Source organism: Diadema setosum, chromosome 17, assembly GCF_964275005.1.
Source record: "Diadema setosum chromosome 17, eeDiaSeto1, whole genome shotgun sequence".
Taxonomy (NCBI): domain Eukaryota; kingdom Metazoa; phylum Echinodermata; class Echinoidea; order Diadematoida; family Diadematidae; genus Diadema; species Diadema setosum.
The window spans coordinates 4,029,532-4,057,036 of record NC_092701.1 but is presented as its reverse complement, the minus strand read 5'-3'; the positions used below and the strand labels follow the sequence as shown (position 1 = coordinate 4,057,036).

General features: G+C 38.8%; 1 protein-coding gene across 1 annotated transcript; it reads left to right on the top strand.

Annotated features, from left to right (window-relative positions):
- On the top strand, positions 1-27,505 carry LOC140241103 (uncharacterized). The gene is made up of 6 exons (XM_072320870.1): positions 1-28; positions 3,150-3,328; positions 10,035-10,098; positions 10,983-11,081; positions 18,486-18,662; positions 26,294-27,505. Exons 2-6 carry the CDS (start codon positions 3,171-3,173, stop codon positions 27,503-27,505), a joined length of 1,710 nt encoding a protein of 569 aa, XP_072176971.1. The 5' UTR covers positions 1-28; positions 3,150-3,170.

Sequence of the window (27,505 nt, the reverse complement as noted above, 5' to 3'; positions counted from 1 at the left end):
GCAGTGTCAGCTTACATTGTAGTTTAAGGTTGGTTGTTGTGTTGTAATAGACTCGCTGTAATAAACTAATAATAATAATGTCTTTAATGATTAAAAAAAATGTGTCCATGTTAATTCTGTGCACGATAAACTACTATAATAGGCCTGCCAGTCTATAATCCTGAAAATGTCTAGGGTCTAGCCTAGGGTCACAGACAAATTATGTTGCATATGGATAGGATGGTTTTGCTGTTTGTTTACAAGGGGATTCTCGCGCTCGCGCCCTGGGATCCCATCCCCAGGTCAAGATCAACCCTGCGCGGCGCGAGGTTGACAAGTCCGGTCCGGCCTAGCCTTGTGCGCGGCTGCTAACGTTTATACATAGTCAGCAGCAACACCGGAGTAGAGATACTGCGCAATAAGCCAGTTCAGTTTACCGGTACTAGCTCATGGACATGGGTACATCATGTACATTGGTAGGCCTACAAATGCCCCCCATTTTTTTTTTTCCTCAGTAGGTTAGGCACTGTACTCATTTTTAAAGCAGCATGATGCATATTTTAAAGCATGTTCACAATTTATGAAATTAATGTTCAAAGTATGAACTTAATACAGAGCATGTGACAAGAATGGTCTGTCAAGTGGCACTTAGGCAGGCATTCATTTCATTGGTTTGCTACTACAGTAGCATTGCTAAATACCAGGCTTGCTGTCAGGTGGATATACTAGTAAGCACCATTTACAAGGGTTACATGAATAATCATTTTTTTTATACATCAGGGGTATATATCTCCGTAAATAATAATAAAAAAAAAAAACATTCCTGATTGTACAAACGACATTTTTTCTGCTCATGCGCAGAGTGGAACTGTAAACTGGCTTATAGTTTCGGATACGTAGACTTCGACTAGTATATTGCTCTTTGTTGGCAGAGTTGGCATAATCATCACGCTTTCTGGTGTAATTTTCGATGTTTTAGCATCTAGCATTTAATATGCTAGGCATAATTTGGCAGTTTTTAGCATACAATAATTCTAGCTAGCATGTTGCTGCAGAAAGGAAATCTCCAGGAACTTGAAGTTTGCATACTGTGGTACCAGGTACGGGTTACCTCTTTTTGGTTGATTTATTGTTTAATAATGATAATGTTAATATGAAATTGACAATAAAGAGTTGTGAAGATGTTTTTTTTTTGTTTTGTTTTTTTTTTTGCTTTTTTGTTTTGCCGATTTAAGGCCGCACACAGTTCAGTTTGGAGCATATTATAAGCATTTGAGGACTTGGATGATTGGGCACAACACTGCGATTTAATTGGAACCAGAGTGCAAGAGTTCTATTTTTATTGTTTGTTTATTTGTTTGTTTTTGCTTGTCAGCTGATGAGGCATCACAATTAGTTGACATATGACATAATTTCATTGCAATTTAGCATAATTTTAGGCCACTCCATGCACAACCCCATGTTTTTGGCTGGTAGGTCTCATGTTGTGATGTCAAATTGTAAATAGAATGACCTCACTTTCTCCAGGATGAAACAGTAACAAGCTAGGGATGGAATAAAGGAGAAATTGACAAAAAATATTCCATTTGCACTTATTTGTCTGCTTCTACCTACCTACAGATACTGAAGGATGTTTTATACTGAATGCAGGCTTCGAGACTGACAAGACTATATGCATGCTAATAAATATAATGCTCGGAACTGGCAATTATATGATATAAAATATGTAATCTTTCAGCTAATTTTTAATGTCAATGGCCCCAGTTAATGAGACTTTTTTACGGGGAAAAAGGTCTCTTTGAGGGCAAAAATACAAAGAAAGAGAGTTCCTTAGTAACAGATTTTTTTTTTTTTTTTTTTTTGGTAGAATATTGTACATGCAAGACAAGACAATATTAGGTCTCTTGAAGTCAGGCCTATCAATGTTATGATTTTCTGTATGGGAACCCCTTTTACAGAGATATTACAAAAACCATCAGACTGGGCCAATTAAGTTGGTCTTTACATGGCTTAACATCAACATGTTATCCACATCTAATAGTACCCGGTACTGTTTCTGAAGTTCATTCTCAAGAACCAAAAAGCTTGCATGACGCTTGCCTGACATAGCAATTGACAAAGGCATCAACGGCTAGGTACAAGGACATTGGGTAGTGAAATGTAATCCATAGGAAGAGGTGAGTTACACAGCTCGTTTAAAACCATTGGGCAGGGGGTTGCTGTTGACAAAATTGATGTGCTAGTGAAAATGTGGACTATTTTGTTTATATAGTCAAAGTTAAGGATGTTAGGAACTTTAAACTTTTGAATGATTCAATTTTTCGTGCAAGCCATTTCACAAGTAATTGTTTAGGCCCCTATGCCAGCCAGGTTTACTGCAGGTTGTTCCTGGCATACAATTTTATCAAGAAGAACTTTCCATTTTCTATCATTTTGAACTATTATCAGTAGTTCATTATCAGGAATGTTTCTTTCACTTTTCAAGTGTTATCAATACTGTACAGACATGCTATCAGAAGCATTGCCACTATATTCAATTTGAAGAATTTGTTTTCTTCCTGAAAACCTAATTAAAAGCTATTTCATCCTATGAAGGGCATGTTTTTTTTTTTTTTTTTTTTTCAATAGGGACTACTACATTTTCCTTTCATTGGTGGTATAGGGAATGTTAATTTTCTAGTCCAGGTAGGATCAGTGTTTTTATTTTTTATTTATTTATTTTTTTTTTTTAATCAGTCTATTGTATTCCCTAATGTATCATGGAAAGGAAGACTGTTGAGAACCTTGATTCATACAACTATAAGGTCATTAGGATGTTTGTGCATGCCTTCATTTTGTGATGGCCTGGAATAATCATAACATTAGGAAGGAAAAAGTCACACAATTCACTCCAATACATATTCGCGGCATGAATTTTTCGCGAATTGGAGCCGACGGCCTTTTATGCGGCATGAAATTTTCGCGAACTGCCACTGGCATTCAATGCATATAGTGTAGACAAGAACTTTCATGTGCATTTTAATTTCGCGAATCTTGGCGCTCGTGAAATTCGCGAAATTAAAATGCATGCGAAAATTCCTCGTTTTACAGTAATAGCAAGACACAGTAGCATAGGGTAGGATTACTGATACTGTATGCTGAAAAGAAGGTTGTGTGCTTCTTGTTTGCAGACTGTGCCCTGTGTATGAATCATGGGAGGCTTGGACATGGAGCTGCCACATGAGCTTGAGAGGAGCAGAGTTGGTAGGGAGCTCTGCTGCCACCTGTGCAAGCACCCCTACAGGGAGCCCTTCTCTGGCACCTGCAAACACCCCTTCTGCAAGAGCTGCCTGGTAGTACACTTTACCAGGTGCCCATTTGAAAACTTATGCAATGTGCAGAATCTCCCTGATCACGTTGTATGTAGTCCCACAACTTTCTTTTGAATACAATTTGCCATTCCCTCCATAACCTCACCCTGGAAATAGATAGATGATAGATAGATAGGTAGATAGATAGGTAAATGAATAGATGAATAAATGGATGAATCTCCCACTGGAAATAGATTAATAGATCAATGAATGAATGAATATATAGATTGATAAGTAAATGAATACAATTTAAATCGAAAGGAGAGAACTATTTGCTGGGAAGTCAATAACTTTGTAGTCTTTGTCAAAGCCCCTGTGACTGTAGTAGATCATATTTGCAAAAGAAGAGAATAGAGGGTTGTCTTGATGGTAGTAGAATAGATTCTGAATACCGGTAGATAATCCCTGCAGATCTTGCATGTCTTCTTGCTGTGAGTTTGCTGACATGCAAGATTACCGTAGTTAATCCTTAGCTCAGGTTATCCTCTCAGCTCCATTCTCTCTCTCCCATCTCCCATATGGGACTGTCAAACAAGCAGCATACTTTTTCCTTCCAACAACAGCATTTTGGTCAACAAAAATTATGCATGGTACTATAGTGAACATCGCTTGATCCTACGTCCTTTTCTTTGTCTGGCATGAAGAGAATGCAATTTAAACTTAAATTGCATTATATTAGTACAGTACTATTTTGGGCAAGGCATGAAAATGCAAAGACAATTGTGTGCTTTCCCATTTTCTAAATAAAAAGAGATCTGAAAGAAAAAAAAAATGAAGCAAACTTAGGGGTTACCATGCACTGTACGGTACGTCTTTTGCCACTTCAGAGAAATCACAAAGAACCATTTGTCAAGCCGGAATGCATTTGATGACCTGAATTTGCGACAGAATGCTATAAAGTATAATCTGTGTCGTCGGTTAGGTGTTGTGTCAAAATTATGACCAGCAGGACCCCCCGGGAACCTGAGGGATCCTGCTGGTCATAATCTTGATGCAACGCCTTACAAGGAGTGAAAATGTTAGTGAAAGTGAGCTCTGAGTATGACAACTTTCTGTATATTAAAATTACAAAGATCTTTATTAAATACAAAGATTGGCAAGCTTACCTTTTCTGTGTTCCAGACAACAGGTGGAGGTGGGCCACTGTTGGACTGGCTGTAGATTTAAAGAAATGACTTGTCAGGAGAAACCAAGTGCTATTGTTTTACATTTTGTATTTTATTTGTTTCTTTATCTTTCCTTTAACCCATGGAACTTTGCAATTCTGCACTTTCTCAGCAGAGTGAAATCTTGGATTAAAAACAAAATAAATACAAAGTATAAAGAGGCACATTATCTTTAATTGTCACATTTCTACCTAACTTACTGTGATTTCTGCATTTTGTATTAAAAGATGAAAGTAAAGATGTGATGCTTTGATACATATTTTTGGAAGAGGAGTGATACCAAGTACAGTTAAACTCGCATAAGTCGATCTTCTCGGGACTGAGCAAAACACATCGACTTAGGCGAGTTTCGACTTGTGCGTAAGTCGAAATAAAATCGACTTAAAGTTACACCACGCATACACGTGTATAATGTACATGTATGTTGTCTACTTTGGAGCTGAGAGCTGGAGCGTTGTGCCCGATATTTGCCCTTCAGCAAGACGCTTTATCCACTTTGAATATTACCGTTATTCATTTCCAAAATTAATAGCAAACATCTGACATTTATTCTAGCATCTTATGGAGCCGATTGTTACTGCTGTTCATTTCCAAAACTGAAGGCAAACATCCGGCTTTTTTTGTTGTTGTTGTTGTTGTTGGCACGGCGTGCGTTTTTGGTGATCCCGGTCGCATATTAACCATTCGCGAAATTGTGATACGATTCGCGAAAAGACTCCGCTAAGTATATAAGGCATAGATCGCTACACTCGGCAGAGGCGATACGTCGTCCTTTCACCAGGTCTGGGTAACGGAAACCAAAATCTCGCGTGAGTTCTTGCGTTACTATCGTTAATGTCAACGAAACATTGTTAATTTGCGCTTGGCATCGTTACTCATCGTTACTACAAACGTTAATTGTCCCGATCGTTAGTTTGCGTTAATAACGATTCAGGTGAAACCGCTTGCGTAAATGAAACGTTAATGTTTTTAACGCAAAGTTTCTTTTGGTATATACTGTATGTAAACAAAAACTGGCGTCTCATGATTTTGACAGTGATTTATTACACAATAAAATCTTATTCGACTTAGGTACAGTGAATTCAATGGTGTTTCCGTGAAAGTTTTCTTGGAATTTCATCGACTTAGGCGAGTATTCGACTTAAAAAATTCGACTTGTGAGTGAATTAATACACGTAAGTCAATGGGGAAAAATCGGGACTTTTTGAAATCTTCGACATATGCGACGTCGACTTAGGCGAGTTTAACTGTATAATCCAAATACATGATAGTATTAAACAACATGAAATAGATACATGTAGAGCATGATGCAGCCTGTGTACCTATCATAATCTTTAAAAAGGTGGGATTGATGTTTGACTCTTTATGTGCCACTTGCGCACGTCTGACTCATCAGTCAATGGCGTGCCAACTTCGCAGATTCTGCTCAAACGCTGAAATCCGCCCAAACCAATCGATAAATTCGCCAAATGGCTTGTATTTTATGTGGAGATTGACTATCAAGCAGTGTTCCCTTCTGGATTTGCAAGTAAATTCTAAGTTTTTGTCACTGTTTTGTGTGCAAAGTCATGCCTTGTCAGTAGTAATGTAGCTACTGGTCATTTGAAAGAAAAGCAATCATAGATTTGCCATACAATTTACATCAGAGCAAAGCGTGACATTTTCTCTACAACTTTGCTCACTTTATGCCCAGGTTAACAGAAATCTATAGGCAAGTTACAAAGATTTGAACAACAGAATGCTTTCCCAAAGCGCGATTACATTGGTGTCTCGGAATGTGGCACACAGGGGGTTTCCACCATGGCATACAAAGAGTTAATTTCAGTTGACCATAGGGCAGTGAGGTGGCTCATTCAGTTGGTATAAGGTATTCACCTTTCAGTTGAATGGTTCGGGCAGGTAGGTGCTAGAGAAGGAGAGGCAACTAAATCTCCTTTGAAGTCATGCGCGGCACCGCCGAGAAGTTATGCGTTCAACTACAGGTGTTACCCATGTGCTTTGACAAAAGAGAGCATCAATAATCGGGACTATAGCGCTCTCACATGTAGAAATATTTGCTCCTACTGCAATTCGCTCTCTCTTTCAATGTGATGGCAACAATGAATTTGTGTACCTTGAATTGGAGCAGCGAATCAAAATGCAGTGTAAAACTCACAATTTTAACAGCAAATAGTTTAAAAACACGCTGGAACACATTTAAGAGAGTACTTTATTTGAAAGATCAAAATATCCCCTTATTAACAGATAGAAAATTACCAGTAACATGCGGAAATGTGCGCATTATAGAAAAAAATTAGGTTTTTAAGAGGGCCTAATTTTTATTTCCTTTCCGGTGAAATAAAGCTTGTAATTCAACGAAAGGTGAAATGCGTTCTTCGTCTCCGAACTTCGTCTTGCAACTAGAGTGGTGCCGAGCATGACTTCAAAGCGTAATGGAATGCTAGACATCTCATTGTAACGCCTTGAACCCAAACATGTGTTTGCATGGATTACGAAGAGTTGCCACTCCATCTCTGTATCACCTCCCTGGTTCGGGTTTGAGCACAGATTTAAATCCAACTGGTCTTAATACCGAGCATTGTTACGTGTCATCATGCCGTGCTCTCTATAGTAGCTCCAGGCAAAAATGCTGTCCCTCAGATGGGACATATAATGGAGGTCCCATGTGTGAGGGTCACAACCCATGCACATAAAACATCCCACTTAATTCATTGCATTCCTACACATGCATGCAAATGAAACCCATTGAAAACTAACTAGTGCAGCTGAATAATAGGCTATCCAGCCATCTACTGGTATCCAGATGGAAAGTGGAAAATAAACAAGCCAAATAGAAAATGCAGGAGGCCTCCATCTCAAGCCGGTGCTTGATCTTGATAGAGATCTTGTTAAATCAGAAATGACGTACTGTACCGTAAGGTTCATCATCGTATTCTAAACATGGAGTCAGCTGAAGGCTGGGGGGAATTCCCAAGTACAGACATGGAGAGTGCGAATGTGATTAGCTACACATAGTGCGTAATGTCTGTGTGCGTGCGTGCGTGCGTGCGTGCGTGCGTGGGTGCGTGCCTGCATGTCGGAAAGGGTCAATGTACAATACAGGGCTTCTGTGAACCAGGAATATAGACACATGTATGCAAAGTCACACACAACCACACACATTTTTAAATAAGGACTATTAGCTTTGATTGATTTGAGGGATTGAAGGGTTAATAGTCCCAGCTCAGTATTTCATCAAAGTACATGCTTGTGCAAATTAAGAATCTGTCTGAACTTGTTTATCTGGTAAAAACTTATTTTTAAAGGGAGGAAGTGTACATTGTAGTACAAACCTGATGGTTACAACAAAGTGTTACCATTCACCCAAACAAAGCAACTCAAACTATCATAATTATGTTTGTTTTGTTTTTTTCTTTAATACCGGTACTCTGCTAGTGAGAAGAAAATATCTGGTGTACTGAACAAAATGTTTTAGTTGCCATAATTTTGAAAGGGTCCTCTTACTCCACTTTGCATTGTGTCAAACCTCTTAAAGGACAAGTCCACCTTCATAATGTGGATTGCAGATGAGTGAATGCAACAATATTAGTAGAACACATCAGTGAAAGTTTGGGGAAAATCTGCCAATACGTTAAAAAGTTACTAATTTTTGAAGTATTTGTGCAGTCCCTGCTGGATGACAAGACTACTAAAGTGTATGATGTCACATGCATCCAACAATATAAGGAAAATAAAAAGAATTTCACAAAATTTTACTTTTTGAATAAAGTGCAAGTTTTTTTAAACTTGTTACTGACATATGTTAAGGGTAATATTATTTACCCTGCCTTCTGAGAGAGAGAAGTCTAGTGTTTTTCTGTTCGACGTGAGGAAAGTGAAAATATGTTGAATTTTCTTTATTCTTTCTTTGTATCCTTGTACTCATGTGACATCACAAGCTATAGTAGTCTTTTCATCCAGCCATGACTAAGCAGAGACTTAAAATTCATAACTTTTGAACGGATTGTCCGAGTTTCCTTAAACTCTCACTGATGTGTTCTACTAATATTGCTGCATTCACTCAACCCACATGTGTATGAAGGGTGAACTTGTCCTTCAATAATAATAATAAGTACAGCATTTGTAATGCGCCTTCGATCTAGTATCCTATTCTGAGGCGCAGAGGGACGTAATTATGAAAAGAATAGCATTATACATCATAGTCATAATTGTACATAAGAAGGTTGAAAAAGAAGAAAGAGATAAGTAGAGATATACACACCAATGAACAATTCGTTGAAAATTCAATCGAAACAAGATGCGAACATATGTGATTTCAAAAGCTTTTTAAATGTTTCAATGGTCTCTGCTGATCGGATCCTCAGTGGAAGAGTGTTCCAGAGAGATGGGGCTGCAGAAACAAAGGCTTTTTCTCCGAGAGTCGAGATTGTTCTTTTAACTATTAATTGTGTACTATTACATGAACGGAGATTTCTGCCAGGGACATATTCTGAAACAAGGTTTTGCAAATATTTTGGAGCTGAAGAATGTACTGCTTTCCATGTATGAATAAGAATTTTAAACTGATCCGCTTGGATACCGGTAGCCAGTGAAGATTTTTTAGAACTGGGGTAATGCTGGAGAAGCGAGATACGAGAAGCGAGATGTTCCACTGAGGACCCGAGCAGCAGAGTTCAAAAAGCCATACAAGACAGGAATATATTTGAAATTAAGGCAATTTAGAACTGGATCAAATGTCATGGTCACAATTCATGATTTCTTTTTTTTACATAGCCTGAAAGGCATGCAAAACTATTGATCCCATTTTTATGGATGATAAAATGTTGCTTGGAATTTTGTATGGTCAGAATTTTTGGCCCGTATCTTAAAGGGACTGTAGGGGTACAGTACTGGTTGAGGTGGGGATTCATATTTTGAACATTCCTAAGTGAGATAATGAGAAACCTCTAATAAAATATGAAAGAGCATGTAATTCTAAGAAGGATTCAACATTTGTTTGATGAAAATTGGTTTTCAAATGGTTGAGATGTCCAAAACAGTGATAATAATAAAAGGCGACAGGCCACGCCTTTTATTAGGATCCCTTTGTTTCACATTGTTTTGGGATATTCTCAGCCATTTCAAAACCGATTTTCATCAAATAAACTTTTGATAGTGGTGGTACCCCTCAGAATTGAATGCACTTTGACATCTCATAGAGTGGTTTCTGAATATCTCGCAAAACGTTAAAAGCTAAATCCTCACCTCAACCAGAACTGTACACGCCCTTTAAAGAGAAGGACGTCATAGGTCACAGTGAAAGAATTGACAATATAACTCCAAAGCTTGGTGTAATTAGGAAACAATTAAAAAAATATTTTGTCATGCAGATGGATAAAATGAGTTAGTTTACATGGAGACTACAGGGACAGAGAGAGGCATCTATAGGCATGTGTAAAGGCATGACGAGTGAATGATTCTTCAGTTTGATTTTGTTTTTTATTTGGTATAATTATATAGTTATTTATTTACATTTTGATTGGTTGTATATTTTACTCAGGGACTTGCCTGCCATCAGTGGTGTCCTTTGTGATATTTGTGATCATCCGCTCAAGCTCTCTGAGGTATTGAATAATTTCCATTCAGAAGACTTTCTCAATACCATTATTTGCACATTTTACCTGAAAAAACAACAAAAATTGTATTTCCTTTACAGTGTGTATAAAAAAAAATGCAACAAGATTTGATTTCAAATTTGTGAAGATTATGTTAACTTTACACCAAAGTGAGTAGCAACATCTTAAAACCACATCCCATACAACGTATCTTTTCTTTTCAATGATATCTTATTGATTCATACACGGTGATGAATGGCTGAGTAATCATTCTTTTTGGACAATGGGTCAAATTGGACTTGGGACCAAGTTTCAGTTAGTAAGACCAGCATAATAAATCCTTTTCAATTCTCCTTTTTATTTTTTTATTTTTGAATGTTCAGACAGGTGAGACATGTGTACCTAGGGCCCTCTTCTTTGAAAACAACATGAATGGAAATGGATACGTACAAATTTTGAATGATGTAACTGTACTGCAGTTTCAAAACAACTTGGAAGAAATACAGACAGTATATTTTAAAGAGATAACATGAAGCTGGCTATTGATGTCATTTGCAGCTATTCTGTTAACAGAATTTAGGCAAAATGTGAGCAGTCAGGTTCAGATACATCAGTTGATGTTGCCATGCATGCTCAGTTGTTTAATTCTTTTGCGTTAAACTTGTGGTAGGTAATAGTAAATGGTAAATGAAATGAGATTGTACGATGAATGAACGAGAAATTGTACTTTTACAAAAGATCTGGGACTTTTGGTACATATAATATACTAGTTTGGTTTACATGACTATTGTGATATGATGCTTACTTTTCCATCCTTTTTGTTACAGAATTGGTTGTTATACATATTTTTCATTTGTATTATGTCTTTTGTGTTTTTTCTTGTCCTTTTATAGTTGAAACGAGACCAGGTAACCCAGCGGAAACTTCAGAAGCAAGCAAAGTGCAAGTGCAGAAACTGTGACTGGAAAGGCTCATACACTGACTATATTGAGGTTTGAGCAGCTTTTGGTTTCATCTTGTTATCTTTGATTTTGCTTGCTTGTAGTTGCCTCTGTAAGAGAGGCTGTTATCTTTCCAAGTATTGTTTTACTTCATGTCAATGTCACTTTGCCAATCTCAGTTTATTTGCATGTTTCTCAAGAAAATGTCATATAAAGAGGACAATTATTCAATTTAAAAAAATACAAAGTACAAATTAGATGAAACTTGCACCTGAATGTACAAATGTGAAACAATAAGCATAGTGGTCTGTTAACAGTACTTGGTGACTATAGTCTCGCAAAGTAGTAGAAATACATGTATGATGGGGCCTACATACAAGCAAACTTGTTCAGTCACAGACCTGTCCAAGAATAATGTATAGAGAAATGTAGAACCTGGATACCTATTTAGACCATATGATTACTTAGGCAAAAACAAACAAGCAAAATGAAGTTCTGCCATATAAAACTTTTGTGTGCTTTTTTTTTGGGGGGGGGGGGGGGAGGGGGGACTGTATGGGCCTACGTATGCACTGTTTCCCCCAGTATCTATCTGTTTCCATTAAGTCTTTGTGGACACCTGTATGTTATGGATGAAGACAGCATTTTAAATGTCAGAAAGGGGCATGCTTACATGAAATGACGAAAAATAAAAAATAAAACTTTTTACATGTAGCAAGAAAAAGAAATATACAGTATACAATGTATATAGATAGATTTTAAATTCAGCATTATAATGTACTCCTTGTTGACTCAAATGGTGTATTAGAAACTCATGGAAGCATTTCTGCCTATTTCTCATAGTCATAGGCATTGTGACTTGGATGTGTAACAGTTGGTTGTGTACTCTGAAAAGGATTAATGTTGCAAAATAAATGACTGAAGGTTTGTTCAGGTTATGGTACATCTGCCAAAATTGTAAGACTGTTGTACCAATCCTTATCACTGTTTTGTCACAGGGTTTTTAATGCATGTCTTTATGTATAATTTATTGCCATGAATGTCAATGTGTTTAAATCTTTATGCGCCACGTTTGCACTCTCGACTCAGTCAACGGTGTGCCAACTTTATTCCGCTCAAACACGCAAACCCGCCCAAATCGATTGATAAATCACCAATTGCCGCTGTACAATGAAAACATTTCTCTTGATTCCATTCTTGTCACATTAAGCTTGCACTTTATGTAGTGATTAACTATCAAGAATTGTTTCCTACTGGATTTTTTAGTAAGTTCTAAGTTTCTGTCATTGTTTTTTGTGAGAAAGTCACTGCCCGTACAGCTCTGCAATAATGTAGCTGTTGGTCATTTGAAAGAGAAGCAATCATAGATTTGTCATACAATTTTATATCAAAGCAAAGCTTCCCATTTTCCTGCAAATTTGCCCATAAAATTTCCAGGGAAACAAAAAGGTTACATATATTTTGAAAAACAGAACATGTTCCCAAAGCATGACTGTTGCTGTCTCAGAATAATGTGGCACAAAGAGGGCTTACACCACTTTGTGGCACATAATGAGTAAATGGTTTAATGGAAGATCACATGACGGAAACGAGTAATGATAAAATGGTAGCCTTGATGGAAGCAGTGAAGTGTGACTATGGTTCAGAAAATGGAAGAACAAGCCTTGAGAAAGGAAGGTTTTTTTTTTGTTTTTTTTTTGTTTTTTTTTTTGTTTTTTTACATAATGGTGTCAAGTGAGTGGGATGTGCATTAGTTCTGGGCTTGGATAATTTAGTTAAGTGGACAAGATTAGAAATGGATCCTATGCTTTTGAGGATGTGCATGGAAGAAACAGCATTTCCTGGTAGAAAAGCATGGAAGGAAGGGTGGTGTTGGAATTTTGCGATGAGAAGGAGTTGTGTATTGTGAAAACATGATTCATGGAAATGGAGAACAGGAAGATGATATTCAGTGTAGCAGGGAGTGAGATGGAGATTGATTTTATGTTGGATGGCCGCAAGGGAGACAAAAAGTGTTTTGATGGATGTGGAGACAATCCCAGGAGAAATGCAGCTGAGATTGTAATCACTGATTTGGATTTGAAGAAGAAACTTAAGGAAGTTTGTGAACTGCGAAGAATTCAAGGGATGGTTGAGAGGAGAAAGGTGTGGTAATTAAAGTGAGAAGAGACAATTTAAGCCTAATTTGAGGAGAGAGTTAGAGCGGGAGTAAACATTGATGCACCATTATTAATTGAAATCTTATTAGGAAGGGGTATCAGAAGCATGATGTAGAATACAGGAAGAAGAAAGGCAGGGGAGGTGAGGCAGTGCATAGTGGTGAGAAGACGAGGAGAAGGATATGATCATGAGGAGGAAAGCTCACATAACTGTATAGTATTAAGAGGATTTAGCAAATGAAGGCTCGGTATGAAACATGACGCATTGGGGAAAGAAGATGGTTGAGATATCTATTGGGTCATCCCACTAGACCGATGCCCACAAGTCATACAGAAAACAGGTCCATGAGTCATACAGCCCATGTTATGAGTTTGACACTACAATCGAAGGCAACTAAAGCCCATGAGTTCGACACCAGGTAAAAGCAGCCCATGAGTTTGACAGATATAGATACAACATGAGGCTTTATGTGTTGGTCTCGTCGGCCTTGTTAGCTTAAGTGTCAATCTAATGGGCTATATGACTCATGAGCTGTATAACTCATGGGCTCTATGACTCGTGGGTGTCAGTCTTGTGACATGCACCCATATCTATGAGGGAAGAGGCTGAGGAGAAGTTGGGCAAATTTGATGATTTAAACCCAAACAGTGTTTTGGCTTTATGAAGTTAAAATGTAAAATAATGGAAGAAATATTGAGGGAGGAAGGTGTATGAGAGGGAATGATGGTGGATTTTGATTGATCTGGATAATACAAATTTTGTGGGGTTCCAAGGAAGATGTTTGAGTGGTTAGGAAAGAGAAGTGTACCAGAAGTAATGATGAGAGCAGTGATGAGCTCGTGTACAGGAATATAAAGACAAGAGTTCAAGTTTTTCAGTGAATGAGCCACGAAAGTAAAAATGACCGAAGAAGTTGAAAAAGCAGGTGGAAAAGGAGCTCTGGAAGTTTAATTGCCTGAGAAAGGAGGATGCCCCAACTGCATGGTGTGGAGAGTGAGAGTGATCCGGTAAACTTGCAGATTCAGCCACCCGTTATTGGAGACAAACCTGGATTTAAAAAAAAAAAGAAGAAAAAGTGAATAATTGTGATGAATATGCCTGAAACCCAACATCCAACATTTGTGATTGAAATTGTTGTAGTTGGCAGGTTTCCAGCACTCACATGCCTTAATGTCTCCGGTTAGAAGCAAAGTTGCCAAGTTTTATTAATGCATCATGCATAACATATTTCAGTGTTGGGGGGGGGGGGGGGGGGGCTGCGCAGCCGGGGAGGGGGGGGGGGGGTTGTATCCAAGGTCAAACCCCCCCTTCCTCCCCCGTGTTCCCCCGTGTTCCCCCTCCCCCGGTGAGAACTTTTTGCATTTTGATGTTGTAAATGGTGCAATTTGATGCATCTTTTGTGTCTTTTATCGACTTGAACCCCCGCTTAGACGCACCGGCGTAGCCTGAATAATGATCTTGTGATATTGGGAGGGCGGCGGTTACTATGCGAGCGGACTCGGGAATGGGGGGGGGGGGTGGGGGTGTGGGAGGGGGTGTTCCCCCTCCCACGATGAGAACTTTTTGCATTTTGATGTTGTAAATAGTACAATCTGATGCATCTTTTTGCGTCTTTTATCGACTTGAAACCCCCCCGCTTAGCTTAGACGCACCGGCGTAGCCTGGATAATGATCTTGTGATGTTGGTAGGGTGGCGGTTACTATACGAGCGGAGGGAAGGAGGGAGGGTGTGGGAGGGGGTGTCCCCCTCCCACGGTGACAACTTTTTGCATTTTGATGTTGTAAATGGTGCAATTTGATGCATGTTTTTGCGTCTTTTATCGACTTGAAACAGCCCCACTCGTTTAAAGGGTATGTACAGTTCTGGTCGAGCTGAGAATTTTGCTTTTAACGTTTTGCGAGATATTCAGAAAGCACTCTATGAGATGTCAAAGATCATGCAATTCTAAGGGGTATCAAAAGTTTATTTGATGAAAATCGGTTTTGAAATGGCTGAGATATCCATAAACAAGGTGAAACAAAGAGATCCTAATAAAGGTGGGGCATGTCGCCTTTTATTATTATCACTTTTTTGGATATCTCAGCCATTTGAACACCAATTTTCATCAAATAAACGTTGAATCCTTTTTAAAATTACATGCTCTTTCATATTTTATGAGATGTTTCTCACTATCTCACCTAAGAATGTTCAAAACATGAATCCCCACCTCAACCAGTACTGTACAGTCCCTTTAAGGTTGCAGGATATTTTGATGTGGATTATTATTAAACAATTTGCCTATAAAGTGGTAGCATTTAAATAAACTTCTTGTGTTAATTTATTGTTACAATTAATTTCATGAACGTTGTCTGTTAAAGGGTGTGTACGGTTCTGGTCGAGGTGAGGATTTAGCTTTTAACGTTTTGCGAGATATTCAGAAACCACTCTATGAGATGTGAAAGAGCATGCAATTCTAAAGGGTATCAAAAGTTTATTTGATGAAACTCGGTTTTGAAATGGCTGAGATATCCAAAAACAAAGTGAAACAAAGAGATCCTAATAAAGTTGTGGCCTGTCGCCTTATATTATTATCACTTTTTTGGATATCTCAGCCATTTCAAAACCAATTTTCATCAAATAAATGGTGAATCCTTCTTAAAATTACATGCTCTTTCAAATTTCATATGAAGTTTCTCATTATCTCACTTGGAAATGTTCAAAACATAAATCCCTTACCTCAACCATGCAGTGCTGTACAGTCCCTTTAAGCAATCAAACAGAAAAGGCATGCACACGAGGGTGTACAAAAGGGATATTTCTCCCCCCACACGAAGGTGATCGATTTTACATTTTCAGACCTGAAATTCAGCGATCTGGTGCAAACTTTTGGTGCAGTATTTTGAATTTTTTCTAGCTCCCCCACCCCCCCCCCAAAAAAAAAAATATTAATGGAAATAATTTGGACTTTCTTCAGGAAAGTGTTAATAGCAAAATCACGGCATTTAGCTCTTATTCCATCTGTGTGTATGTATATACAAAGTCTAATGAGGTAGAGGGGGAGGGTGTGGGAGGGGGATGCCCCCTCCTGCTCGATAGAGCTTTTGCATTTTTAACATCAAGATAAAGCCATCTGAAGCACACTTTTTGTGAAAAATTCGGGTAGTGTGATTTTCCCCCCAATTTTTTTTTTTTTTCCACGATCCAAAAGTGTGTGTGTGTGTGTGGGGGGGGGGGGGGGTTAAGCCCCCCCAGTTCCGCGGCCCCTGCATATTACTTTCATAGTGCTATAGTAATAAATGAGAGTAGCGGAACAAAGTGGTTTTCGTGCAAGGAAATGGTACTGAACAGGTGTTGTGCTTGACTGCAGGAAAGTAAAATAAGTCAGACAAACATAAATCACATGTCATATCAGGCACATGTGCCTTTTGAAAAAAAAAAAAGAACTTTGTGGAAGTCAGAACTGTGCATTACAATTTATTTATCTTGCCTATGGCTCTTTAATCACACAGATTTCAAGTACATGCTATAGTGCAGTGCTCGGTCACAAAATAAGACATATATACTTGGGATATATGGAGATAGATCATATATCTACTAGCTAGTATAAATGCCACATGCATCACACTCTAAAACAGCGAGAGTAGCACAACAGATGAGTATTTATGAAGGGAAGTGGCACACTACAGATAAGCACGTACAGTGTAACATACAAGTCCTGGACTTGACTGTGTAATTAACCGTGCGTAAGTCATGAGCACGTGTGCACCTAAGTATATGCTCGGAAACCGACCACGTGCGTGAGTACTCCCCATTATAGTTGCAGTTTTAATAAACATCTCCACTGCAGAATGGGAATGATTTATGATGAACAAAGTCCAATCTAATCTTACCGATCTCAAGGGACATTGTCTGGTGGGATACAACCATCATTTTCCCGCTATTTCTACCTGTTGCTATTGCTGTTTACAGAGTGGCTTCCTTCCCTTTGTTCCAGCCTCCACATCTTGTGCGCATGCTCCAAGACCTTTATGACCTATGCAAATGTTGCTGTGGGACTGAGTAGTGGCACGCTTTATTCACATGCAGTACTATTTACCACGTGACTGAAAATTTCCGCTGCAGGAATTTGTGTAGGCCCATCTCCTCCTCGAGTGAAGTGAATGAGCACATTTTTTTTTTCTCTTTCCATTTCACCTCATCAGCCATTAGCTTTGTCAATGCAGTATTATATCTGCCAGCATTTTACTAGATCATAATGCGTGTCAAGATCCGTTACGAGAGCTGGGAAGTCTGACACGCTGAGTGGTTCACGTTCGATATCATGTATCAAACTCATGATTTGCTTTGATGGTGGGAATTTTTCATACAGGAGGGCAAGTGGTGTGAGCTGTAATGTTTGGGGTATATGGGAGAAGATATTGGGTTTGCAATATGAGAGATGTCTCTATGATGTACAAAAAAAAATATGAAGAGGAAGGAAATATATAGTACAGAGGAATAATTATAACAGAGGGTGGCTAGTATTGAGAGAGAGGAAAAATTGAGGGAATACAATAAAAAAAAAAAATCAAGTACATTGAATCGTATAATGCAAAAGCATGACAGATGGATTTAACCCAGCCAGGGTCTTCACTAAAAATGTCATTGATAATTGAACACAAGCTGGTTGCTGAATGTAATACAAACTCTTTCAGACTATGGAAAGTGACAGAACTTATTAGATTTAAAGATAAATTATTTGAGGTCAAATCTGAAAAGGGAGGTTCTTGGTTATAAAGATAATATATAGCTCATGAAATTGGATATTCCTATTAAACCTGCTAAATAAAATATGATAGAGAATCAATCACTTAGGAATGTTACTTTTCAGATAAGGAACTTTGAACGTTTGGTCTGTTCAATTCCACTTATATATGTCCTGTCTATAGAAAAGAAAAAAGAGAAATGTAAAACTCCTTGTAACCACTGTGACGAGATATCCAAAGCTATTGTTTACTAAAGTTTATGTAGGGTATGTGTTCATTTGTACTTTACGGTATCGCATGGGTGGAAATGGAGAAAATCAAGTGTTTTCCTGAAATTAAGATTCAAGGAAAATAAACCCTTACTCTATGGGTTGGAAGTGTAAAAAAAATATACATGTGACTGTACTAATTTAACTTATATGCTTCATCATACAAGCTAAAATTATTCATAGGTTGCCTCCTCAAATATTCCATTGGAAATGTTACATGAAATCGTTGGAAGCGAAGAATTAATGCCTAAATTTCTCCAAAACTACAATTTTGATGCCATTCATGTTGATGCTCTTTCAGAACCATGAACGGGTGTGTGGGAATGTGGAGCGCGTCCAGTGCAAGGTGTTTGGCTGTGGCAAGTGGCTACCCAAGAACAGAGCCCTGGAGCTGCACAGAGCAGACGACTGGTGTCCCATGATCCTTCTAATGAAGACTCGCCTCACACAGGCTGAAATCCTCCACCTCAGCATGAGGGTGAGTAACAAGGAATGCAGAACCATTTTGAAATTGCAGATGGCCCTTCGTTATAATTTTCTTGTGGTAAGACATGTACTTTAAAGGGGCTGTACAGTACTGGTCAAGGTGCGGATTCATGCTTTGAACATTCCTAAGTGAGATAATGAGAAACCTCCTATGAAATATGAAAGAGCATGCAATTTTGAGAAGAATTCAAGGTTTATTTGATGAAAATCGACTGCCAAATGGCTGAGAAAGCCAAAAAAGTGCTAATAATAAAAGGCGACATGCCACAACTTTATTATGATCTGTTTGTTTCACCTTGTTTTTGGATATCTCAGCCATTTCAAAACCGATTTTCATCGAATAAACTTTTGATACCCCTTAGAACCACATGCTCTTAGACATCCCATAGAGTGGTTTCTGAATATCTCGCAAAACGTTAAAAGCTAAATCCTCACCTCGACCAGAACTGTACACACCCTTTAATACTGAACATGTTCTAGAAGAAAAAGCTATAAATGTAGTCAGAGTTTGTTTGCTTGTCAAAAAATTTACCAAAAGTAAGAAAAGCTGATGTCATGGCATTCACTGCCAGGAGTAGCCACAAATATTTGTATGTAATTGCCCCTATGTTGAAGGCAAAAAATTATTTTCTTATCCTGATATCAATACTTTCGTAGTGGTAGCACTGACAATAACCATTATAGCGACATAAAAAAACCCCAACAAAATATGAGGCATTTACCATAATTTCTAATAGATAATTTTCATGGTTATTATGTTATTGTTTTGTTTGTTTTGTTTTCCTGGGAGGCAAGAGAAAATGACTGGGGGGGGGGGGGGGTTAGAAATGAGTCCCTGTAACTTGGTAGGCTTGACAGATAATGCTCAAGTGAAATTCTGCACCGCATTCAAGTTCAATTTTGAATGAACTTTAGGAAATCTGACCAACAGAATGGTGGATGTTTCATCAAAATCGGACATTAAATATAAAGAAAGTAATGACATTTGAAGTTTCACATTCGTCACCAAATAATACTTGTAGATGCACAAGGAGATAATAGCAAACTACTGTAGCTGAGGTATTCATGTCATCAATTCACAACACTCCCATTTGTGCGCACAAATATATCAGAAATAATGGTTCAGAAATTTAACAGTATTTTATCAGAGCATATCATAATATCTGATGGAGTCTTGAAGCATCATATATTTCCAGCATTTAGCAGAGAAAACAGAAAAAAAAGACAAATCCAAACTGACATGATTTCTACTCAGAAAAGTGACAAGTTACATACTGCATGTGCCTCTAGCTGTGAATTTATGTGGTGATTTAGGAGCAGTAGGGGAATATTGATACTATGTATGTGTATGATACACATACTACGTGTATGATATACACATCTTGCTGTCATATAATATGTTAATACATTTATTAGAATCTGGATCTATTTAGTAGTTGCTGGCTTTCCTCTCATTTGCATCAATATCTCATGCTAAGTCATGCAGAGGGATGTTCATGGCCTCAACTGACAAAAAAAAAAAGGGGGGGGGGGATAAAAAGTAAGCTCTTTTCTACATAGAAGCAATTTTCATTCAGTGTGCTATTTTATTGCAGCTGGTTTTGGCTTCAATTTGCCTACATTGCTCAATGTTGAGCAGTAGACATGGAGTACTATGATAATTGTACCATACCACTGTAACTACCAGCAAGCCTCAGCTGCACTGTATAGTGTCAAGCTCATTTGCATGGCTTGATCAAGCATGAAGGACACGACCTAGAGGGAGAATGTATTTACACTTTATGATTTGTATTGGATTTCTCGCTTTGTTTTCCCCTAGAGTAGGCTCAAAGTCCAAGTTGATGTAGGCGAGAGAACCTGAAAAAATGGAACAGTCCAAATTTCATCTTACTGAAGTCCCTTTGTCCTGTCTCGGGACATTGTGTGTTCAGCTACATGTAACTCCACACACTGTATATCATGAGTCCTGTGTGTTATCACGCTGCATTGCATATCAACACAGATCATACATACAATATGTAGCTTGTGTGTATGATTGATCAGTCATGAATTAATACCTGATCACGTGTCATGATGATTTGCATTCAGCGCTACACGCTACATGGTGGGAGACCTACTTGCCACGATACACACAAACGCCTACATACAAAATACCCTAGCTCGATGATTATAACCCACCGTCAAATCTTGCCATACATAATTTGATACACAGACAGGACTGTGAGCGTTTTGTTTGTCTGTGGACTTTGCACCGCAGTGCACACACTCTAAAAAGGAAGTTGGTGAAATTTCCTTTTCCTCTGAAGAGTTCAAGTTCTCATGTGTAGCCTTCTTCCCATGAGTGGATGAAAATATTTATCCGTTTCTTTAATACTGTAGGGAAGAAAATATCACCAAGAAAGAGTCGAGCTTTGACTGAAAGATGTGAAACTAAAGGAAATAAATGGTTAGGATTTTATGAGAAGCTTTTAGGAAGTCAAAATTTACATGACATAAAATCCGAGACCAATAATCACAGTTTAAGATGGCAGTGATATCTCTAATAAAAGGACTCTTTTGCTTTGTGCAAGTACAACCCCCCCCCCCCCCAAAAAAAAAAAAAAATATTATGCCAAGGGGTTTTTTCCCCTTTCTATATCATGCAGACTACCAAAACTTGTGCAAACAAAAAGCAAATATTATCAGTGGTCATGTGCATATCATTATAGAGCAAAATGATCATACAGTGTGAGAATTGTATGTCATTTATGCTGCATGGTACTATACCTGTAACAAAGTGACATAATATGCTGATATATAACAGTATTAGCTATCATACATTGAGATGCCACAGCTTCAAAATGCATCATTAACATAAAAAAAATGTAAGTGATTACTAAGTGCACTCCATGGAAAGCCATATGTTTCTATGTCTGTCCATCCATCAATCTATCAGGGTTCTGTCCATCCATCTTTCTGACTGGCCATCCCTTGAGCTCTATCCATCTCAGATTGCATTCGCATTTATCACAAGTTGAGAAAATCTCTCATTGGATTTCCATGTAGGGACCTACCTAGCCCAGGTATGCTACATGGGGTGTATATTTGCTTAGCAGACTGTTCACACGACAGCTCAAAAGCTCAAAGGTCACTGAACTTTTAATAGCTAAAAGTAGCAGTTTCAGCTGCTACTTCCACTAGGAAGATCCAGTCACAATGCAATTTGATAGGAAGGAGAGAAAACAAGAGAATCGTAATGAAATGAAATTCAGGGTCAAGGGTCATAGTGTACAGCTCAAAATCTCAATTTTTAGCCATTATTTTAAAGATGGGAATTTCCAGTGGTAATGATCAGATAATAAGTACAGTGTACTTATTGTAAATGACCAAACAAATGGTTCCATATAATGACAGGGGGAAAGACAAAGGGGAAAAAAATCCTACTTTTATCTCCAGTAATGATGTTATCTAGTACCATGGAAATTGATAGGTTGTTAAATATTTCTTTCGTCCATACATGTACAAGTAGCAAGTTGGAGGTTATCCTGGGTCTTTGATTATAACTCTTTATGCGCCATGGTGGAAACCCCCTGTGTGCCACATTATTCTGAAACAACAACATACTCAGTAGTCATGATTTGAGAAAACATTCTGTTTTTCAAGTCGATGTAACATCTATAGATTTCTGTTAAGCTTGACATGCAGTGATCAATGTTGTAGAGAAAATGCCGAGCTTTGCTTTGATGGAAATTGTAAGACAAATCGATGATTGTTTCTTTGAAATGACCAGTAGCTACATTCTCTGTAAGGACATGACTTTGCACACAAAACAGCGACAGACACTTCAAATTTACACGCAAATCTATCAGGGAACACCACTTGAGAGTTAATCACCACATAAAATGCAAGCTATTAGTGAGACGAACTGAAGCACGAGAAAGGCTTTCATTGTACTGCGGCATTTGGCGATTTATCGATTGGTTTGGCCGAGTGCGTGGGTTTGAGCAAAATATGCAAAGTTTGTACGCCGTCAACTGAGTCGGACGTGCAAACATGGCACACAAAGAGTTAAGATAGATGAACATCTGATCGTCAACATATAAATGAAATTTGATGGGCCCACATCCCACATAACTGTACATTGTATGTCTGATATAGTGACTGCATGCATACAGTTTGTAAAGTGGACGGGGGTCATCCCACTAGACCGACACCTTCGAGTCTTACAGCCCACGAGTTACAGCCCACAAGTTCAACACTAGGCAAATAAAGCCCACGAGTTCGACATGAGGTAAAAACAGCCCATGAGTTCGACAGATACAACACGGGGCTTAATGTATCGGTCTCGTGGACCTTGTTAGCTTTAAATAGTGTCGAACAAATGGGCTGTATGACACGTGAGCTGTATAACTCATGGGCTGTATGACTTGTGAGCTGTATTATGACTCGTAGGCTGTATGACTCGTGAGCTGTATGACTCATAGGCTGTATGACTCGTGGGTGTCGGTCTCGTGACGTGCACCCGTGTGGACGAATCCTAGTAAACTGTGTGCAACGGTTACACTGCTCCTGTTAAAAGTATGTACAGTATAGAAAAGATAGAAACGAAACAGTGGGTACTGGTAAGTAAAAAAACAAGAATGACAAACAGTGAGATTCCCAACAATGAAAGTGCTTGCTAAATAAATTATGCTTATTGGTACATACAACTGTAGTACGTGGATTTTCAGGTAACTTACCTCATTGTATAAACTTTCAGCTCTGATGCTCAGCAGAGTTTGAAGTAAATCCACCTTGGCTGGGAAGAAGGAGTCAGCAATAGAGATGACAGCAGTGACTTTGTAGGAGAGAGATGCATTTCAATGTGGGACAGTGTTCTGTCCTTTTGCTAGAAGATGTTGATCCCTAGTGACATGACTACAATGTCTACAGTGGAGATTGGTTTAGTAGTGCAGTAACTTTAAAGTGTTTATATTCCCATCATAGGGTGGGAAAAATGACTCATTCATAAGGAATGGAATGTTGCATTGTGTTTACCACCAGCGGGAGGATGCCCAGGCACCACTCTTTGCTCTGTGATTAGAAAGACAAGTGGCTGTGACTGAAAAGGAGAGAGGGATGAAACAGGCAGAAGCAATCCCCCCCCCCTCCCCTGAAAAGAACTGAAGTTCTATTTAGTAATAGGAGAAGACAAAACAACATCAACTACTACCACTTTTGAGAGAGAGAGAGAGAGAGCGATTGATGCAAGGCTTGATCACCAAATAAGGAAAAATTTGATGTGATGACATCATTAGCACCTTCCAAAAGAAAAGGAAATTGATTCTTTTCTCTGAAAAGAAGAAGAAGAAACCAAAGTCAGTGTGGCATGCCAATAAACACTGTATTGGTTCCACCAAAAGAGGGCTCTCTTTCTCAAAAATGACCTGGTGAGAATAGTTGTTTCAGTTGAAACTAACAGATGTTTGCATGACAACAGTTTGAATCTCTTCAGACAGATTCAGACACTGAAAATGTTTACAGCTAAGTGGTAGTACTTTTTGATACTTGATACATGTGGAATATGAAAATGATATCAGTAGACTAGTAATGCAAGACAAAAATGGGATTATTTTAGTAAAATTCCATTTGCAGTGATGGCATTATGCACATTCAAATGCCCATGTGTATTATGAAAGGTGTAAACCAATGGATGATGAGAAGAACAGGACTGTGAGCTAGCACCAGTTGCAATAAAGCTTTCAAAACTGACCCTGAAAATATAGCTTGAAATTTATGCACAAACTCTGTGCAATAATATATTTATCCTGATTTTCATCAAAAACTATACTGGAATTTCTTGAAATGACAAGTAACAAACCCAAAAGTCTCTTTCTTTCAGTGAGAGCTTGTCTCCCAGAAGAGGATAATGCCATGCATTGAGGAGATTTGGTTAGAAATCATGTCACTCAAAATCTTAATGGAATTTTCTGTGTGCAGGTAGAATGTGATGCTTTTCAGTCTTGCTCCTTTCATTTCTTTAATAGTAACAGCAAATAATGCATACAGGTAGAAATAGTGGTATTCTCAGTAAATGATCATCCACTATTATTCCCTTCTTCTGCCCACCTCCCTTCCCGCATGATGTTATAGCTTTTGTTTATTGTCCCCGCCGAACGAGTTCGAGCAGGGGACTATGAAACGGGCTCCGTACGTGTGTGTGTCCGTGTGTCCGTCCGTCCGTCCGTCCGTCCGTCCGTCCGTCCGTCCGTCCGTCCGTGTGTCCGTGTGTGCGTCCGTGTGTGATCAAAATCTTCAATTTGCTACTTCTCTGTCATTTATGAGCCAATTTTGATTCTGTTTGCTTTATATGATAGCACTACATGGGAGCTTTGAAACTTCTACACAGAATTTCAGTCGTGACCTTTGACCTTGACCTTTGACCTATATTGTACATTTTGCTACAAAATGCTACTCCTTCGCCATTTCTAACCCGATTTCGATTCCGTTTGCTTTATGTGATGGCACTAGGTGAGGGCTTCAAAACTTCTACACAGAATTTTGACCTTTGACTTCTTTGACCTTTGACCTTGATTTTTTGACCTATATTGTACATTTTGCTACAAAATGCTACTCCTTCGCCATTTCTAACCCGATTTTGATTCCGTTTGCTTTATGTGATGGCACTAGGTGAGGGCTTCAAAACTTCTACATAGAATTTTGACCTTTGACTTCTTTGACCTTTGACCTTGATTTTTGACCTATATTGTACATTTTGCTACGAAATGCTACTCCTTCGCCATTTTTAACCCGATTTCAATTCCGTTTGCTTTATATGATGGCACTAGTTGAGGGCTTCAAAACTTCTACACAGAATTTTGACCTTTGACTTCTATGACCTTTGACCTTGATTTTTGACCTATATTGTGCATTTTGCTACAGAATGCTACTCCTTCGCCATTTCTAACCCAATTTCGATTCCGTTTGCTTTATGTGATAGCACTAGGTGAGGGCTTCAAAACTTCTACACAGAATTTTGACCTTTGTCTTCTTTGACCTTTGACCTTGATTTTTGACCTATATTGTACATTGGCTACAAAATGCTACTCCTTCGCCATTTCTAACCCGATTTCGATTCCGTTTGCTTTATGTGATGGCACTAGGTGAGGGCTTCAAAACTTCTACACAGAATTTTGACCTTTGACTTCTATGACCTTTGACCTTGATTTTTGACCTATATTGTGCATTTTGCTACAGAATGCTACTCCTTCGCCATTTCTAACCCAATTTCGATTCCGTTTGCTTTATGTGATAGCACTAGGTGAGGGCTTCAAAACTTCTACACAGAATTTTGACCTTTGTCTTCTTTGACCTTTGACCTTGATTTTTGACCTATATTGTACATTGGCTACAAAATGCTACTCCTTCGCCATTTCTAACCCGATTTCGATTCCGTTTGCTTTATGTGATGGCACTAGGTGAGGGCTTCAAAACTTCTACACAGAATTTTGACCTTTGACTTCTTTGACCTTTGACCTTGATTTTTTGACCTATATTGCACATTTTGTTACAAAATGCTACTTCCGGCGGGGACATATGTTACGCACCGCGTAATTTCTACTTTTCCTTGTTTTGTTTGTGTGTTTGTTATTTTGTGTGCTCCAGGAAAGTTGGGAGTGGACCTGTGGACTTGTCCTGCGGAGTGAGAGTCCTGCTGTTAGAGGGGTCATCAAAAGATTGGAAGAAGTATTTGGTGTCCTCGACCCTACGGTTCCTGTAGCACTCGATAATGATGAATACACAGCCTCAGCAAAGCATGAGATCACATCAATGTCTTCAGATGGGTCAAAGGTCGAACACATCGCAGACAACAAGGAAAAAGAACTTGCTGCTGGGCAGAATAGAAGGTCCACATCGATGGAGAAACCTGATGCCCGCAGTGGTAGGAACAGCTTTTCTAATGAAGGCGGGATGTCTACCCTTGATGCGCAAGGTGCTGCAGGAATGTCGAGTGGTCAAACTGACCGTCACTTCAGCCATGTCCAGCCTGGTATCAATGTGACCACTGAAATGCGGAGAGTGGAGAGTGATGTGAAGAAAGCTTCGGTAGACATTGCCTCACTCAGCAGAAATCTGGATAATCTGAAGAATCTGCCAAGGGCTTTTGCTGCACTGAGTGACAAATTTACTCTTCTTGAAGGGGTGATTGCAACTGTCAACAATGATGTAATCTCCATGAACATGAAGATGGACAACTTTCCGCTTCCTGGCAAGTTAGCTAATATGGATGAAATCGAGAGAGCAATTTTTGACATCAAAGAGCTACAAAATCATTTTTTATCACTAGTGCAAGCAAGGCAAAAGATGGAAGCAAGAATCCTGGACCTTGAGTGCTCCCACAGTGGAGTCTTTCTCTGGAAGATTGAAAGCTACTCCCAGAGGAAGAAAGAGGCAGCCACAACCAACAAGAAATCCATGTACTCCCCACCCTTCTTCACCAGCCAGTATGGCTACAAGCTGTGTGGTCGAGTTTTCTTGATTGGAGATGGTGTTGGCATAGGAACCCACATCTCTCTCTTTCTGACCATCATGCGAGGGCCGTATGATGCTGTGGTGCCATGGCCTTTCAAGGAGAAGATCACCTTCCAGCTGGTGAACCAGGCTGACCCCATCAACAGGAGCATCGTTGAATCGTTTCGACCAGACCCAACAAGCTCCTCATTCAAGCGACCAACTTCTGAGAGAAACATTGGAGCTGGATGTCCGCTCTTTGTCAAGATACAGCAGGTTGAAGATCTCAATCAAGGTTTTCTGATGAATGATACCCTCTACTTGAAGATTATTTCTCAGACATCTGATGTACCAGAATTCAAGTAA